Below are 19,219 nucleotides of genomic sequence, written 5' to 3'. Positions count from 1 at the left end.
AATAGAGAGAACATATTTTAATTATATTTTTTAATCTATATGTATAATTTTGAAATATCAAATATAAAAGAAAAAAATAGTAGTTTTGTTTGCCAAAGAATCTGAATTAACATCTGATAGAAAATATTAAAATTAAAAGGAAAAATTACTCTCTGTACTTTTATAAAAATATCATTTTCATCTCTAATTTACCAACGAGTTAACAATAATCTACTAATAAATTATTAAAAGGATATTTTTGTAAAAAATTTAAAAAGATAAAGTATTTTTGAAAAGTCCAAAATAAAAAAAAATCTAGAGATGAAATAAATAAAATAAAAAGTACAAAAATTCTAAAATAAATTTTGCCAAAACTGCTATAGGAAGATGATCGGTAATTGGCAGCAAGAGAGGGCCATGTCCTAATTATTTCAGCCTGATCAGCTCCGATTAACACCTAACAATCATTGCGCCATAATTAATTAAAAACTTAAAGTTTGAAATATGAAGATAATAGTAGACAAATAATTAAAAATCAAGGTATGTTATGAACAATATTTGGTGGGCTAAAGAAGGGAATGATGAGAGAATTAATATGAGTATGGTTTTTCGAGGTGTTCTCCAAAGTTGAGAGATAATAAAAGAGAATGGGGACTATATGTCTCTCGGAATCGGGAACTGTGTACGATTTCTTTTGGACTCAAAAACAGGGAATAAAGTGTTTCCATTTACTCTATAGTATAATGTACATTAATTTATACTTGTGAATTTTACTATACTAGCTATTTATACACTAAATTTTAATATATTGATACTATTATGTATGTGTTGCAAATAAAAAGTTGTTCAATCCTAACATTAAAAATATTAAAAAGAGATATATGGGCACCATGTCAGATGCTTCAAGATATCATCAAATCATATATAACTCTAGTTTCCATGGAAAGCTTGCTCCGTCCAACAGCTCAGTTAGACAGACGGCAGATTTTAACATTGGAACAACAACAGTGATGTGGTGGAGAAACTAAACAGTTCGGTGGTGATCTACTTTGAGAATTTTGTATGGAATTGGAGATACTATGACCTTGAAAAGAATTTTGCTCGACATTGTGTGATTGGTAGGGTTTCATTGGCGATAAAACTTACCAAATGGAATGTGAGTTTTTGTTTTCTAAGGCCTGATTCGAATAAGATCGCATCCTGGATTATTGATTAACTGAATACTATTTCAATTGGGAAATTCAGACTTTGGGCATATCTGTCTAAATTCCAAAAGACGAAAGCTATCGTTAGCATGGATAGAAGGACGAAGGTTGAACCAGTCAGAACCATTGACTCGCCTTCATTCAGGGATAACCGATCATATAAGCATGTTTACTTTAGGTTGGTATGTAAAGGTGGAAGATGCATTGATTATGGAAAGTAAACCAAATATATATATATATAGAGAGAGAGAGAGAGAGTGAGAGAGAGAGAGAGAAAATTTTATACTCCCTCCGTCCCAATAGAGTTGTCCACTTTGAGAAATGTTTTTGTCCCAAAACTCTTGTCCACTTTCAAAAAGTAACTAACTTTTAAACTCAATTTTCCTATGTTACCCCTATTTAAAATCCACTAATGAGTAAATTGTAAGTGAACCCTATATTAAATAGGGGTATGATAAGAAAAGTAAGGAAAATTTTATAAAATCTATAAATAATAATTGCTTTTTCTAAACTATGTGATAAAGGCAAAGTGGACAACTCTATTGGGACGGAGGGAGTAACTTTTAATAATTATTAATATATCTTTATATTTTTATTATATACACGTTTCCCCTACATTTCTGTTTCCAATAATTTGGAAAAAGCTGTTTTCCGTTGTCGGTGTCCGTTTCCGTGCAACATGAGCTAACAATGCAATTATTTCCACATCTAATTGAGCTAACAAAGGTAATTTGGTTATATTAGTAAGATTATATTGTTCTCCATCAAAATGGCTTTATCAAGTAAGTGTTTTATTTGGTGATTTACGACCCATGCATTTCCTTGCTCTTATATTATTCTCTTTACATAGAAAGGAGAGCAGCACTAGTAGAATTAATAAGACATAGATTAGTTTAATTTTGGGTACACATCAAACGAGAGATCTCCCTTTCATTCCTCAATCATCTTCGACTACCTTTTATACACTCTCCTCAAAATCACTCTAATTACTACTAATTATTTTTTCACTCTTACTTTCCTTCAAAACTAAAGTTTAAAGGTAACTAGCTAGAGAGATTAGTGACAGATTAAAGGAACTAGCTAGGTTAAGGGAATCTAATAACCCAAAATATCAGAGAAACTAATCAAAATTAAAAAATTAATTTAAAAAAAAAAAGATTAAAGGATCGAACTACAGTTTGAACATTCTCTTTAGCCACCCAAATTCCAAACAACTATAAAGAATATTGTTTTCTTTTGTAGAAGAGGTAGCATTTCAAATGATATGATATGACTTTACATTAAAAACAAAAACCAAGGGTTTTGTCATCAAACTGTCTTCTCTACTATTGCATTTTATTTATATCTTATGCATTACATCTAATAATATAATTTCAATTATTTTTATTTAGTGAGTATATGCATTATAGTCTTTCATTTATAATGTACTTGTATTAATCCAAAATTTTAATCAAATTCACAACTTTATGGTAGGCAATTAACTATTTTACACAGAATTATAAATAGAAACCTCAGTTAAAGTAAAATTTCATATAAATATAGCCGTATTTGATGACTGTATTTTACGGTTCTCATCATCTTTTCTAAAGTAGTTTACTTAATATGTTGAGAAACCGTTCATGTAATTTTCGTTATTATTAATGAAAGTTTTAGCCTTTGACAAAAAAAAATAATGTATCTAATTATATATAGCATAAAGTGGGCTAATAATCACCCATGGCACCTCAACTTTGGGGGTGCGGGCGCTAAACCCCCCGAAGTAAAAAAACGGGCAGTAAACTCCCTGAACTTTGAGGCGGCGCTCACTAAACCCCTTTTGGACGAAATATGACCAAAATACCCCCGCCGCCGTTTTTTTGGTCAACTGACTTTTTTTTCAAAAAAAAAAATAAATAAATAGTGGCGCCACGTCAGCTGCCACGTCACCAAACTACCCTAAAAAATTAAAACACCTAAAATACCCCTAAAACACCCAACCCAATCAAATCAACCCAATGAATTCAACCAAACCACTTTCACCCGAACCGCCATCACAACCACCACCACCGCCACCACAACTGCCGCCGCCACCATAACCACCACCGCCGCCGGGATCCGTTCCTCACTGAGGAACAGATATGGATCTATTCCTCAGTGAGGAACAGATCCGATCTGTTCCTCACTGAGGAACGGATCCGTTCCTCAGTGAGGAACAGATCGTGGTCTGTTCCTCAAGTGAGGAACAGATCGTCTGTTCCTCACTGAGGAACAGACCGTCGTCCGTTCCTCAGTGAGGAACAGACGACCGTCGTCTGTTCCTCAGTGAGGAACAGACCGTCGTCTGTTCCTCACTGAGGAACAGACCGTCGTCTGTTCCTCACTGAGGAACAGACGACGAGGGATCTGTTCCTCAGGAACAGATCCGTCGCCGGATCTGTTCCTGAGGAACAGATCGCCGGATCTGTTCCTCTTGAGGAACAGATCCCGCGATCTGTTCCTCTTGAGGAACAGATCCGGCAGATGACCGGAAAATTTTTCCGGTCATCTTCAACGGAGAAGATGATCGGAAAAATTTTCCGGTGTGGTCCGGTCGGGTGGAGGTGGTCCGGTCGGGTGTTGAGTTAATCTTTTGATTTAGATTGGGTTGATTTGTTTTTTTTTGTCTTTTTCTAAATCAAATTAGGGGTATTTTGGGTGTTTGAAATTTTTAAGGTATTTTACTGACGTGGCAGCTGATGTGACAGTGTCAGATTTTTTTTGAAAAAAAAGTCAGTTGACCAAAAAAACGGCGCCGGGGGTATTTTGGTCATATTTCGTCCAAAAGGGGTTTAGTGAGCGCCGCCTCAAAGTTCAGGGAGTTTACTGCCCGTTTTTTTACTTCGGGGGGTTTAGCGCCCGCACCCCCAAAGTTGAGGTGCCATGGGTGATTATTAGCCCATAAAGTGAGTGAAACGATGCCTCCCTTCCCCCATAACCCTAACCCTAACCCTAACCCTAACCAAAATCCTTCATCACCTCCAAGCCATGCTAGCAAACCTCTAAACCTAACCCGTCCTCAACCTTCAGAATCCTCCACGGTGGTACTGTACTTTGAGAATTTTCCACAATTCTGGAAATTTTCTGACCTGCAAAGAGCTTTCGAAAAGTATGGAATTTTTGGGAAAGTCACAATTGCTCGTAGGAGGAATAGGGCAAACAGAAGATTTGGTTTTTTGCGTATTGAGGACCTGTCGCACGTGGAATTTGCATTGAAGATGTTGAACACAGTATGGATTGGTACATATAAGATTAGGGCTTTTCAAGCTAGATTCCCTTTGTTTAACAATCTTGTTACCAAAACTGTTCCAGCACCGTCAGTTAAAACTGATCTCAAGTCTAGGCCTTCGACTCCATCCACTACGAAAAAATCATTCAATTCATCTATACGTGATGCGCGCTCCTATGCTCAGGTTGTTAATTTAGAACCAATGCTAGTTTCACCAGAATTGTTATCCAAGAATTGTTATGATAAATCGGTTGTGGTGGCTGTTAATCAAATTCATACTATCCTCCATGCATGTAATTACCTTCGTAAAAGAGGTATTGTCATTGAATCTTCGTCTTTTTTGGGAGGCAAATTCTTCATGATTAATTTCAGCTCTACGGTGGAGAAAACAAATTTTCTGAATATGGACTGTTCAGATTTTTTTGAATCTAAAAATCCATGGTCTGCGAATTTCGTAGCGAAAGAGCGTTTTGTGTGGATTAAAATTATGGGGGCTCCTATGGTGTTGTGGTCAGAGGCCTTTTTCAGGAGTGTTGGCAATCGTTTGGGTGATTTTGTTTCGATTCATCCTTTCGTAAAATCCATGGATAGAATGGATGCTGCTTATGTCCTCATTTCAGCTGGGTTTGATAGGATTGATTGTTCCTTTCCAATTCATATTGGCGATTTAGTCTATCCTATTTATGTTATTGAAACGGACTCGCCGGTTCTTATGTCAGACTATCAAGACCTCAGTTCAGATTGTTCAGATTGTTCAGATTCAGGTGACAGTTGCTTTTCTTCTTCATCAGAGCCCGCTTATCCATTGCATAATTCTGTTAACCGCTCATCTATCCCACCTCTCATCGACTTTGATCAGAATATCCTAGCTGCTTCAGTTACCGCTGTTTCTGAGGAGATTATACCAGAAACAAATCAGCCAAACTTTGTTCAGGATACGCAACAGGTCAGTGAGCAGTCATTGGATTCTCAACATGATTTCCCGGGCTTGAATCATCCTGGCATTACCATGCGCAAGAAACCACATAAAACAACATTCCCACAGCACGACAATTCTTCTTCATTTAATGATGACTGTATCATAAATCGAAACAGAATTATACTCGAACAACATCAGGAAAAGGGTGTTCAGGCAGATCATGCAGAGGAGCTGGAAAAAACATGGAATATTGGGCTCAACATGGGACTATTCTCTGAGAAGAACAAATCAAAAACAACGGCTTTTCTTTTTGATAGATTTTTCAGGGATTTTTCGAAGTCCACTTAAGGCCCTTTGTCCTTCCAGGTTTTTTTTAATTTTTTATGTTTAATACATTTAACTGCATATCGTGGAATTGTCGCGGGGGATTGACTTTTTCAAGGAAGCAACGTATTATTCGTTCTTTGGTTAAAAAGAATTATTTATCTCTTATTTGCCTTATCGAAACTAAAAAAGAATTGTTTGATGATTTTTTGGTTCGTAGACTTTGGCCTAACATGGATTTTGAATATTGTTTTGCTCCTTCGTCGGGAGCTTCGGGTGGCATCATTTGTATATGGAATAGTCAGGTGATGGATTCGGTTTCTACGTCTATAGGGGACAGGTGGATTGTTTTGGATTTTTCTTGGAAGTCTTTGCTGGTTAGAATCATCTGTATCTATGCTAGTAATTGTCCTCGAGAACGTGCTGCTTTTTGGCCCATCATTTTACAGAAAATAGTGTCAGAGAGATTGTGTATTCTTATTGGCGATTTTAATGAGGTTTTATCTCCTGAAGAGAGATTTAATTGCATTTCGGTTACCTCTTCTATGCAACTTTTTGCAGATTTCATTCATGGTTCAAATTTAATTGAAACGCCTTTGCAGGATCGTCTCTTTACTTGGCAGAATTCAACTTCAAAATCAAGAATCGATAGGTGTTTTATCTCGGCAAATGTTCTTGTTGAATGGCCGAATTGTTTTTTGACAGCTCTCCCAAGGAACTATTCGGATCACACGCCATTGTTGTTTCGTTCTGCTGTTCTCACTGATTGGGGGCCTAAACCTTTCAGGTCCATCAATGCTTGGTGGGATGATAAGGATTTTAAATCCTTTGTTGCTTCTTCTTGGGAACACATCAGACTCACGGTTCAAGGGGATATGGTCAGCAAGTTGCGAGAGCTTCGTTCTTTGATTAAAAATTGGAATCATAATGTCTTTGGTAACTTGAATACAAAGTTGGAAGGAATTCATAGTTCCATCCATTTGTTAGAATCGGCCACGGATATTTCTCCATTATCGGATGCAGACAAGGATCGTCTCTCTTCTTTACACTCTGACAGCTATCGCGTTTCTAAACAACTTGAATCTCTCTGGCACCAAAAATCAAGGGTTAATTGGAATCTTTCTGGAGATAGGAATACAAAACTTTTTCACTCAATGGCGTCGGTTCACTCCAGAAATAATTTGCTTTCTGAGATTGTTGTGGATAACATTACTTTTGTCAAGCCAAGGGATATTAAAGAGCAGGTCTTGGCTTTTTACAAGCAGCTTTATAAAAAGAGTCATGGTGTCCCTTTTGCCCTTAACAGTCTTGCGGTGAATGCCTTAACTGACTCACAATCTGCGGCTCTATCTGCTCCCTTTTCTGAAGAAGAAATTCATCGGACTTTATTAGATTGTGATGATAATAAAGCTCCTGGTCCGGATGGATTTAATTTCTTTTTTTACAAGAAAGCTTGGAGTATTCTCAAAGCTGACATCATTGAGATTTTCCATTCTCTGCATTGCTCAGGTGTTTTTCCTGCAGGTATCAACACGGCTTTTCTTGTTCTTATTCCGAAAGTTAAGGGAGCTACCAGTATCTCAGATTTCAGACCAATCAGTTTGATTAATGGCATTTTCAAATTGATCTCCAAGGTGTTGGCAAACAGGCTTTCTCCTTTGCTTCCTCAGCTTATCTCTGAGAACCAGTTTGGTTTTATCAGAGGCAGGAGCATTCATGATTGTCATATGATTGCTTCAGAGATTATTCACATTGCTTCAAGGCGTAAGGAGAAACTTTTTGTTCTGAAGTTGGATTTTCGAAAGGCTTTTGATAGTATTTCGTGGGACTTTATCCTGAAGATGCTTTCGAAAATGAATTTTGATTCCTCTTGGCTGAATTGGATCTCGGCTTTTTTTGAGTCTTCGCAGCTATCGGTTCTGGTTAATGGTAGTCCTACAAAGAATTTTTCAATGGGGAAGGGTGTTAGACAAGGCGATCCGTTGTCTCCCATGTTATTCGTTTTAGCATTGGAAGGCCTCAAGGCAATGATTAGTTCGGCAGTTGGGCTAAACTTATTTGATGGTGTCAAAATTGATGGTTATGTTGATCCGATATCTATCCTTCAATTTGCTGATGACACTTTGATTTTTATTCCGGAGGACTTCGACATGGTTAGGAATCTGCTGCGAGTTCTCCGTTGTTTTGAGATTGTTTCAGGGCTATCAATTAATTACCAAAAAAGCTCAATCCTTGGTATTAATGTTGATGACGCTTCTCTCTCGATGGCTTCGAGGATTTTAGGCTGTTCGGTTGATAGGTTCCCTATCACTTATTTGGGTATTCCTCTTTCGCCAAAACCTATTAAAGCTACGCTGTGGAAACCTGTTGTTTCTAGATTCTCTGACCAATTAGCTCTGTGGAAAGGTAATTTGCTTTCTCCTGCAGGCAGACTGATTTTGATTAAGGCAGTGCTTCATAGCTTTCCAGTGTATTTTATGGGATCCTTAGTTATTCCGCAATCTGTTATTTCTTCTCTGGATAGTTGTATGAAGCGTTTTCTCTGGTGTGGTAATCCTATGGGCAAAGGTATCTGCAAGCTTGCTTGGAATAAAGTTTGCCTTCCTTATAATCAAGGGGGTTTAAATTTAATTCCATTTCGGATAAAGAATCAAAGTCTTCTTTGTAAATGGCTCTGGAAGCTTCGGCTTGAAGATCAGTCTATGTGGTATTTTGTTGTGATAAATAGTTTGGCTATACGTTCTTGGTTTGATTTGAAGGACTGCAATGTCAAACTTCTTTCACATCTCTGGAAAGGAATTCATAGGCATTGTATTGCCAATAATCTGATTTGGACTATGTTTAATAATGGTATTACTGTTAAATTTGGTGATGGCAGGATTATTAATTTTTGGTTGGATTCGTGGTCGGGTTCTGCTCCTTTTGCTCTTCGGTTTCCTGGGTTGTTTTCCCTTTCAAGAACAAAAAATATTTCTGCTTATGATCAGATTTATTCGGTCCAAGTCATTCCTAATCAACCGCTGCCGTCTGTTACTTCAGATTTCCAGTTTAATTGGAATCGCAGGTTACGAGTAGGAGAATTGCAGCAGCTTCAAGAGTTGGTCAGCGAGGTGTTAGAGGTGGTAGTTCAGAATAATTCTAAAGACATTATTTGATGGAAAGGGAAGTTCCACTCATTTAAGCCAAAAGACATTTCAGGAACAGTTCAACTGACGTGTACTCCTAACAATTTGGATGTTTCATTCCTTTTCCCACTTGTTTGGAAATTTAGAATTCCTCCACGGATTCAATTTTATTCGTGGCTTCTCATTCATGATCGGATATTTTCTAACGCTTCCTTGGTGGCTAGAGGTATTATTCAGCGAGATTTAATTGGTTGTTCGGTTTGCAACTTGGACGAAACGAGTATTCACATTATTTGCCATTGCCGTTTTGCATGGAAATTTTGGTGCTTACTGTTAGCAAAGTGCGATATTTTATGGGTTTCTCCTCCTTCGGTCACTCATTTTTTCAGCATATGGTGCTCTTATTCCCGTTCCTCGTTTAAGGAAATTTGGCGTCTTATCTGGTTTTTTGGCATTTGGGAATTGTGGAAAGCTCGGAACAATAGGATCTTCAACAATGTGGAAATTTCTCATGACGCTCTAGTATACTTGTGTATTTGTAAGGCGGTTCAATATTATTCCTCCTTCCATCCTCAGTTTCCATATAACGGAAATGATGTCTTTAGATGTTTAGACACTTTTATTGTTCCCGTGTGATTGATCCTTTTTTGGATTGTTTGCCTTCCACTCCTTGTGGTAGTGCTTAATAAATTATCATTTATCCAAAAAAAAAATTATATATAGCACAAGATTGATCAATTATTATTATATATAGAGTCCTAATCTGTCTATAAACTAATCCAACAAAAAAAAAAGCAAACATTCCAAAACTGTATGAATTTGCTTTTCTAATGAAGTTAATTCTTCCGGTTAAAAAAAATTTGCTTTAGAATGAGTTTCTGAGTGACCAGTCAAAAAGGTTGCATCTTTGTTAGCCTAAAAAGACATACAAAGCGCACTAAATAATTTTGAACAACTCAAAACAAATTCTTCTCTGCAAATGCCACAAAAAGAAGTGTTTGAATGAATATGAAAGACCTAGCTAGCTGCATTTATATTTGTTTCTTGCAACACACCCTAACCAATACAAACACTTATATATAACTTTATTTTTAAATAACCAAATATATGTTTAACTGTAACAACAGCCATACCTAACTGTTTCTTGCTGAATTTCTAAAATAGGGTTATCTTTATTTCCCTTTTTTTCAGTAAGTTCTTTATTTTATAGTGGATGATTTACTGTTGATTGGATGAATGATTATTATAAAATTAATTCATATCTTATTTCAATTTAAAAAAGGTTACGTGGGTTTGAAATGCAAAATTATATATTCGAAAATAGATTTATAATGAACGGGTCAAATTGTCACAAATTATTTTTAAGGATAATTTTTTTATTTTGATTAAAAATGTGGATGTATAAAATTGTTTTACCCATTTTTTTTACTATAAACAACAATCTCAAACAAGCCCTAAATACAAGTGTTAATAAATACTTAAAGGCATTATAGAGTTTTAATTAGTTTTCTTTTTATCTTTTGTTTAAAGAAAAGCAATTTATGCTTATCTCTCTTTGATTTCTCTTTTTCTATGAAAAAAGCAAAATTAAAAGTAAAAAATGGCATTATCTACTCAAAAGGGCCGCTGATTTTATGCTTTGAAGCTTCAAAATAAGCATCTCCTACGGTTCTATTAAACGTGGCCATGTGGATGAAAGCAATATGTGAAGATTAATAGTTTTTAATAGTTTTCAGGTTTTAAAGGCATCTGATGAAGAAAAAGTTGGTGTAATTTTGACATGACAGCCTTATTAATATAAAGGGTGATGGAATTACGTACCATATACACTCCTTTTTCTAAAAGTTTCTATTAATTTATTTCTCTAATCTTCTACTTTTTGTTCTAGTTTTTTTGTTACTTTATGCTTTAACAATCTGCTAACTAGTTAATGTTTCATTCTTGTAACTTAATCATAACTAGCTCAAGTTCATTTAATCTATATACGTTTTGTGAAAAATAATTTACATTTTTCATTAGTCCGTAAAGGGTATAGATTAAACAACGCAACGGTCGCATCATGTTATTTGTGCAACAAACCAATGATGCGTTGACCACGTGTTAATATTTAATGATAAAAAAATAAATACTGATTAAAGATTTCCTATTGCAAATGTGCATTGGCTGTTTGTAAACATAACGTGGCACAATCGTTACATGGAATAAGCACTCTGGTCTTAATTTGTTCAGGATGTATGTTAGGGCTGGCCTATAACCAGTCATGACCTATATGGGTACATGCAGCCAGCGGTCATAGTCCAGTCATGACCCATCTAAGGACATTGTTATTGGAGAAAAGCTGAAATTTGATACGCAATTAGAGTTAATTATGGGCTGGATCTGGGCTCTTTGGGTTTGATTCTTCTAGTCCAACTATCAGCCTAAGTCTCAATTCATAATTTCTTTCAATTATCCAAACCCAAAATTTAGAGAAAATTAGGCTCACAACCAGAAAACAGATAGATAATCTTTAAAAAACGCCGATCATTGTAGAAATACGGTAGAAAATAACCGGAGCTAAACTTTTATCTTTCTTTTCATGATTTCTTATTATAATAATACATAGACCTATATTTCTGCTAGTTTTTTAAACTGTACAAATTTTAACACCGAAAAAATGAAGGAGACGAAACAAATCTTCTGGACTCTACCCTTCTTTTATTGTACTCGCGAAGTACATGTATAGGAAAATTGTTGTGCTTGGCAAACACAACAAATTAAATAGCTCTTTTGGCAAGTTGCTCGTCGAGCACATGGAATAATTTCCTTAATAAGCGAAGCCATAAAATATTTTAAACGGGGTCAAATTTTTCATATGATGTAAATTTAAAAGTCATTTGGTATAATCACAAGAAATAAGGTGGGAAACATGTTAAGAAAATAATTAAATTTATTATTTTATATTAATTTATATATTATTAATTAAGAGGGAAAAATATCAAAGGTGGTCAACTGACCACCTAAATCAATGAATAACTTCGCCCTGCTTGTGCTCGACGAGAACATAAAATTATTTTCCATTTTTTCGTCAATTTGGCCTCTTGGCAATTTAATGCAAGCCGTCTCCATTTTTTGGCAATTTGGCCATTTTTTAAGAAGGAAAAGAAGAGCCTTTTGTTTTTATAATTATATCTAATTTAAAAAAAAATGAAAAAGGTAAATTTATCTTTTAGTAAATTAATAATGAACTTTCTTATAATAAAATAAAAATAACAAAATTTAAACTAATTTAATACATATTTTATAATATTAATAATTCAAAAATAAACAATAATATAATATTATTTTAAGTAAACCATTATTACATTTATAGTAAATTTATTTTTAATAAATCGATAGTAGACTGTTAGTAAATTTATTTTTAGTAAACCGATAATAAACTGTTAGTAAATTTAAATTAACCGTATTTTTAGTATCTTACAACAATTTTGGTCAACCCGTATATTTATAATATTTTTGGTCAGAACTTTTTCAAAAATATTTTACCATTACATGTGTATTTCTCAAAAAACAAAACCACTTAAATTTATGCAAATTACTAGAGCTAGCTTTTTTCAGGCGTACATATGATTTGAATAAAAATTAGAAGTTCAAGTCCCTTACAAAATAGCGAGCCAAATGTGGGCTCACGTCCGGACCGGGCTTCGTATCGAATTCAAGTATTCAGGCCGACTCAAGCTGCGTGGGCATGGGTAGATACATGCACAGGTCTAAATGAAACTGGACCTTTCCAGTAGGATGTCCAACAAGAAGCTACTAGCTATGCTTATTTTTTCTAGCAAAGATGCACAAGATCATATAATAGTAATACAGTACCATTAAGCAAAGATGCTAAGATCATAGAAACTAAAATGTTCAGAAGAAAAGAAACAGTAACCAAGATCCATTTAATTTTTAAAATGAAAAAGATATATTTGTTGCTTTTTTGGTATTTAAAACACATTTTAAAAGGAATAACAAAATTTAGTTCTTTCTAGCCAACTACTTGGTGATACAGATGCCCATCATGTGAGAATATGACAATTTTACTAAACTGATTCAATGATCATATTCACCCTAAAACTATTAGCATAGTTGCATTGACTTCTGGCTTTTGCAATTACTGCAATTTGACTCTCCTTTTAGCATGTTTTATACTTCATTCTTTCAAACTAATGTTTTACATTTGTAAGCTCAATAAAATCTGTTTTCATTAATTTGATTCTGTTGTAATGCAGCTGTTTTATATACAAAGCCAAATCACATATTAGTAACTAACTAGTGACACTTTTCATCTTCAAAATGGAGCTCACACTAACTAATTACCAAAGACACTTGGCACTACTATATTGGATGAAGGAACAACAGAGTATCTATCTCATCAAATATAAGCAGTTGATAGCATAATAATTACCTCAGCAGTGAGAAGCAGCTGAATCAAAAACCAGCATAAAATTATTTTGCTAATAGAATCGAATTTTATTAAATTGAAACCTTTGGTTGGAGCCTTGATAACTAAAAAAACTTATTGATTAATCTAGTCCTAAATCTACATCCCTGCAAGGTGTCTTTTGTTAGATAATTTTTGTAAGGGAAAAGTATCAAGATTTGAATCATTTATTCGCTTTTCTAATTGTATTTTGAGCACTATTAAATGTCTTAGAGTCTACATGTAAATACAAGACAAGTCTAGTTGAATTTATTTAAGACAAAATGAAAATCCAATCAGTAGGTAAGTGATAGCTAAAAATGCAACTCCTGCAAGTATACAGAATGTAATCGTAGCAAATAAGGTCGTATCCACAGAGACAACGGATTAACTATTATTCGTATTAATTATAGCTAAGACAATTAAAATTTGAATGTAATTTATTTAAACTAATTAACTAAAGTAAATAGAGCGACAAATATTAAGATGCAAAGATAAATTAATGGCGAAGAACACTAGAGTTTTGGGGTTTCACTTAATTATAAGATACATTGTCATCTATGAAATTGATGTGATTCAATGACGATATTCAAAATTGCTTTAGTATTCTCTCGAATCAAGAAAGCCTATTCAATTAAAGTGAGTTTAATTTCTCAATCCAAACCCTAATTTAATCGAATGATGAAGGATTACAACCTATATGTCATACACAAATCCGTAGGTATATCTCTATCCTACGATAGTTATGCGAATTAATTCTAGATCAGAATTTACGTTTCATCTCTCAATACTTCACATAAATTCTAGATAAAGTTCAATTGATGGCCAAACAATCAAACAACGATGAACACAAGAATTAATTACTGAAAACACGATATTAAACAATCTCTTGCTAATATAAAACTTCAATCCATAAAATAACAATGAATCTCACAATTAAACTACATCCCTAGCTCTAATGTAAAAGTTTAGCTACACATAATCTGAGATTGGAAAGCAAAAACAGAATTAAAAGAGTTCATTGAGTAGAGAATAAGGAAAAACTCTTTGATTCCAGGTTAGAGCAATCGTCAGTTGATTCCCTCCTTCGATCGTTAAGAATCCTTACTCCAATCGCCAATTCGGTCTTTTTCCTCCTTGTGGTTGCTTCCAAGGTCTCTGAGTTGTGTAAAAATCGAACCCCAACTCAGCTCCCCTTTTTGCCTTTTATAGTCCCCAAGTTTAAAGGAAAAACCCTAAAAAACGGACTGATCTTTGCTCTTGACCGGACCTACGGACCGGTTCTGCTGGGTAGGTAAAGTCGTAGGTCCGGTTGGCTTCAAAAATGCTGGCAGAAGGTGGACCTTACCTCCAGCCTTTTCTACTGGGCAGGTCCGGTCAGAGGTAAGGTCGTTGACCTTACCTCCAGCCTTTTCTACTGGGCAGATAAAGCTGCAGATAAGGTCGACTCCGAAATAGCGAATTTTGTTTCAATCTTCGGTCCATTCGGCTCTTTATTACGCATTTGCTTAATCCTAAAGAAAGTTAGCAAATTCCACGAATCAAGGCAATAATCAAACCATAATTTACATAATTTCATAACAATTAAAACACAATATTCTCAACAAGATACGTAAAATTATGGTTTATCAAATTCCCCCACACTTGAGCTTTTGCTTGTCCTCAAGCAAACTGAATTTAGCCCGTTCTATAACACATTAATACACCCAAAAATCATAGCAAGAGATTCAGAAATTAAAAACCACTTAAAGAAAAGTTAACAACACCAGCCAAATTACAAAAATTATTCACTACATACGATGATTAGATGACCTACAAAAACAATAAAGGAAAATATCTCAAGCCTTTATTATTCGAATAATTAAACTAAGTAAATCTAATAAACTAAAATATGAACTAAAAATCAAAAAATCATAAGTAAAAGTATGAAGAAAGTTGCTTGCTCTAATTTTTTTTCTTTTTGAGTGTGTTTTACGCTCTGTCTCTTTAGTGGGTGCGTTTTACGCTCCATTCCACTCTTAATTTATTTTCAATTGAACACTCTATCTACTTGAAATGTCATCTAGCTTTTCCACCAAAAATACATCAACTAGAAAATATCAACGGTGTACTTTGGTAAATCACAATTTCAAGTGGCTATAAGCCCTATTCATAACCTTGACCACTAAAAGTTTAAACATTTATGTTCCTAGAGTCAAAATTAGCGGAATAGTAATTTCTTTTATGACCGAGTGATTCAAAGGAATATTTTCTGGTGAGTGCGTTTTACGCTCCATCTCACCTTTTTGAAGCAACTAAATTCATACTAACACTCATTCTCATCTATTTTCGATTCAGATTAAAGTCTAAGAGATTTACAAAGGTTAATTAGTTAAATAAATTTTTAGAATTCAACCAATTTCAATAAAAACAACAATTTCAAGTCATTAAACCATCGCACTAGCTACTAACCAAAGATAACTTAAGTTGATAATTGCAAAACCATTCAAAAAGTGATAATTAATTACTTGACTCTAGTGATAATTTAAGGGTAATCGACTCATCAAAGAACGTACAACTAAAAACAATTTGAAGGACAAGCTAAAAACTATCTTAAAAATTAAACAAAAGCATAAAGCCAAATTGATTCTTCCCCCACACTTAATTCGCAGATTGCCCTCAAGATGCATAATAAATGAAAATAAATGCAAGCAATTAGAAAACATAAAACTCCCCTGACTTGTGACGTATTAACTGCGAGAGTTCCTTTATGCTATTGATGTATTGCTGCCACTAAATAAAAGGAGAAAGAGTCTTGTAACCCGCTACGACACTGAAAAAAATAACTAAACAACGACAATTATTAAACAAAAGATAAATAAAATAAAATTGTAAAACAAAATATTGGGTTGCCTCCCAATTAGCGCTTTGTTTAACGTCTTTAGCTAGACTCATTGACACGCTTCTAATGGCTCCTTGAACGATTCTTGTTCAACATTATGTGAAACAGCATGGTAAATAATATCGACACTAAAACAAGAATCATCAAGTAATGGGTGTTTCATGGCTTTAAGAATATTAAATTCTTCTTTTTCACTCCCCATCCTAAAGGTAAGCTTACCTTTAACAACATCAATCAACACACCTCTTGTAGCTAAAAATGGTCTACCTAAAATCATAGATATATCATTTTCATCCTCTGTTTCTAAGACAAGAAAATCTGCAGGAAAATAAAACTTGCCCACTTGCACAAATAAGTCTTCTACAATGCCTAAAGGGTATTTGATCGATCGATCGGCCAATTGTAAAGACACAGTTGTGGGCTTCATTTCTTTCATGCCAAGCCTATTATAAAGAGATGCAGGCATAATATTCACACTAGCACCAAGGTCACACAAACATTTAGAGATAGTGGTATCACCAATAATACAAGGAATAGAAAAACTCCCTGGGTCTTTAAGCTTAGGTGGTAGCTTCCTTTGAAGTATGGCACTGCATTCTTCAGTTAAAGCTACAGTGGCGTACTCCTCTAGCTTGCTCTTGTTGGAAACTAGTTTTTTTAAGAACTTGGCATAGGAAGGAATCTTAGCAAGGGCCTGCAAAATAGGAATATTAAGCTCAATCTTTTTAAAGGCATTAAGAAAGTGCTGAAAATTATTGCTAGTAGTTTTCTTCTTAAGTCTTTGTGGATATGGAATTGGTGGAACATAAGGTTTGACTGAAGGATCAGCCACCACTTCCTTATCAAGATCATTCCCTTGCTTTGCATCGTGCTCACTCTCTTCCTTGTCGTCTCTATCGTCGACAATCTCAATTACTTTCCTGCCTTTGCTTCCATCTCCTGCCCGAGTTTCGCTCCCTAGACTAATGGCCATAACCACCTCTCTTGGATTATTCTCAGTATTACTAGGGAGTTTGCCTTGTTCACGTTCAGCAACAGTTCGTGCCAATTGGCCCAGCTGCAACTCTAATTTGTGAATTGATGCTTGACTTGACTGTGCCAACTGGTCAATTTTTGCATCCATCCTCTTAATAGTGGTATCTTGAGTCGCTAAGAACTGAGATAGCATCTCCTCCACCGAAGGTTTCCTATCTGGATTATTCTGATGTTGCTGAAATCCCGGAGGTGGTGCTTGCCTATTCGCTCCTTGATCCCTCCATGAGAAATTTGGGTGGTTGCGCCATCCAGGGTTATAAGTGTTTGAGGATCATTCTTGACTTGTCTACCCTGGAAGGCTCCCATGAAATTTTCTTCCTCGCTGTTTGGTGGTGTCGATCCAATGTTTGCGCACACATTTGCATTGTGTCCAAACATCCCACAAAAGGCACATGATTCTTGATTGGAAGTATCTCTGTCTATAAGCATCTTGACTTGCTTGGTTAAATCAGCCATTTGTGCTGAGAGATCAGAATGAGAATTGATTTCATATACTCCTGCCCTTTTTCCTCTGATTGCCTTCTGCCTTGAATTCATTGCCAACTTCTCATAGGTTTTCATGAGTTCTGCAGCTGTTGTATCTCCATAATAACCTCCAGAAGCTGTGTCAACTAGCGTTTGACAAGTAACGTTTAGGCCATCATAGAAAAACTGAGTCAGCAAATTTTCCGGCACTTGGTGATGAGGGCACTGAGTCAAGAGTAGCTTAAACCTTTCCCATGCTTCATGAAACGACTCTGGATCTCGCTGCACAAAGTTGCAAATTTTCGCCCTGAGATCTATGGTCTTTTGGGGTGAGTAGAACCTCAGCATGAATTCATTGTAGACATCCTCCCATGTGAGAAAAACACCTTCTGGCTGGTTTAACAGCCACTGTTTCGCGTCTCCTTTCAGGCAATGAGGAAAACACCTCGTCTTTAACTCATCCTCATTGAGATTGTTCAGCGGTAAAGTCTGCACAATACCATAGAAATCTCTGATAAAGGCTAGTGAGTCTTCAGTAGCCGTTCCATTAAACTGAGGCAGCATATTGAGATGGAAAGTTTTGAGCTCATAGTTCCTTGCTGCTTCACTCAAACGGATACATGACGGGTTAGCAGTAACCGTTGGCCTTTGAATATCACGTAACCTTTGTGCTTGATTGGGATTAGCTAGTTCGTCCATGTTTTCAGCTCTTTCTTGTCTTCTTCTCGCTCTATTTGCACGGCACGTTCGTTCAATCTCTAGATTCAGCTCAAGTATTTCTTCGTTATTAAGACTTTTTGATCGTCTCAATAGCATTCAAAATCCTGAAGATGACAAAGAGAATTGAAAGAAAGAAAAAAGAAAAGGAAAAAAAACTAAAAGTAAAGACTAAAATTAATAAATAATAATTAAAAACAACGTTGTCCCCGGCAACGGCGCCAAAAACTTGATAGCTAAAAATGCAACTCCTGCAAGTATACAGAATGTAATCGTAGCAAACAAGGTCGTATCCACAGAGACAACGGATTAACTATTATTCGTATTAATTATAGCTAAGACAATTAAAATTTGAATGTAATTTATTTAAACTAATTAACTAAAGTAAATAGAGCGACAAATATTAAGATGCAAAGATAAATTAATGGCGAAGAACACTAGAGTTTTGGGGTTTCACTTAATTATAAGATACATTGTCATCTATGGAATTGATGTGATTCAATGACGATATTCAAAATTGCTTTAGTATTCTCTCGAATCAAGAAAGCCTATTCAATTAAAGTGAGTTTAATTTCTCAATCCAAACCCTAATTTAATCGAATGATGAAGGATTACAACCTATATGTCATACACAAATCCGTAGGTATATCTCTATCCTACGATAGTTATGCGAATTAATTCTAGATCAGAATTTACGTTTCATCTCTCAATACTTCACATAAATTCTAGATAAAGTTCAATTGATGGCCAAACAATCAAACAACGATGAACACAAGAATTAATTACTGAAAACACGATATTAAACAATCTCTTGCTAATATAAAACTTCAATCCATAAAATAACAATGAATCTCACAATTAAACTACATCCCTAGCTC

The 19,219-nt window shown here is 35.1% G+C and overlaps 1 protein-coding gene across 1 annotated transcript; it reads right to left on the bottom strand.

The window, feature by feature from the left end:
• Positions 1-16,173: 16,173 nt before the first annotated feature.
• LOC130015412 (uncharacterized) lies at positions 16,174-17,247 on the bottom strand. Its single transcript, XM_056105506.1, has one exon. It carries the CDS (start codon positions 17,245-17,247, stop codon positions 16,174-16,176), a length of 1,074 nt encoding a protein of 357 aa, XP_055961481.1.
• Between the last annotated feature and the right edge of the window lie 1,972 nt (positions 17,248-19,219).

Source organism: Mercurialis annua, linkage group LG4 (genome assembly GCF_937616625.2).
Source record: "Mercurialis annua linkage group LG4, ddMerAnnu1.2, whole genome shotgun sequence".
NCBI lineage: Eukaryota > Viridiplantae > Streptophyta > Magnoliopsida > Malpighiales > Euphorbiaceae > Mercurialis > Mercurialis annua.
The sequence above is the reverse complement of the archived record's forward strand: the minus strand, read 5'-3'. Positions and strand labels throughout refer to the sequence as shown.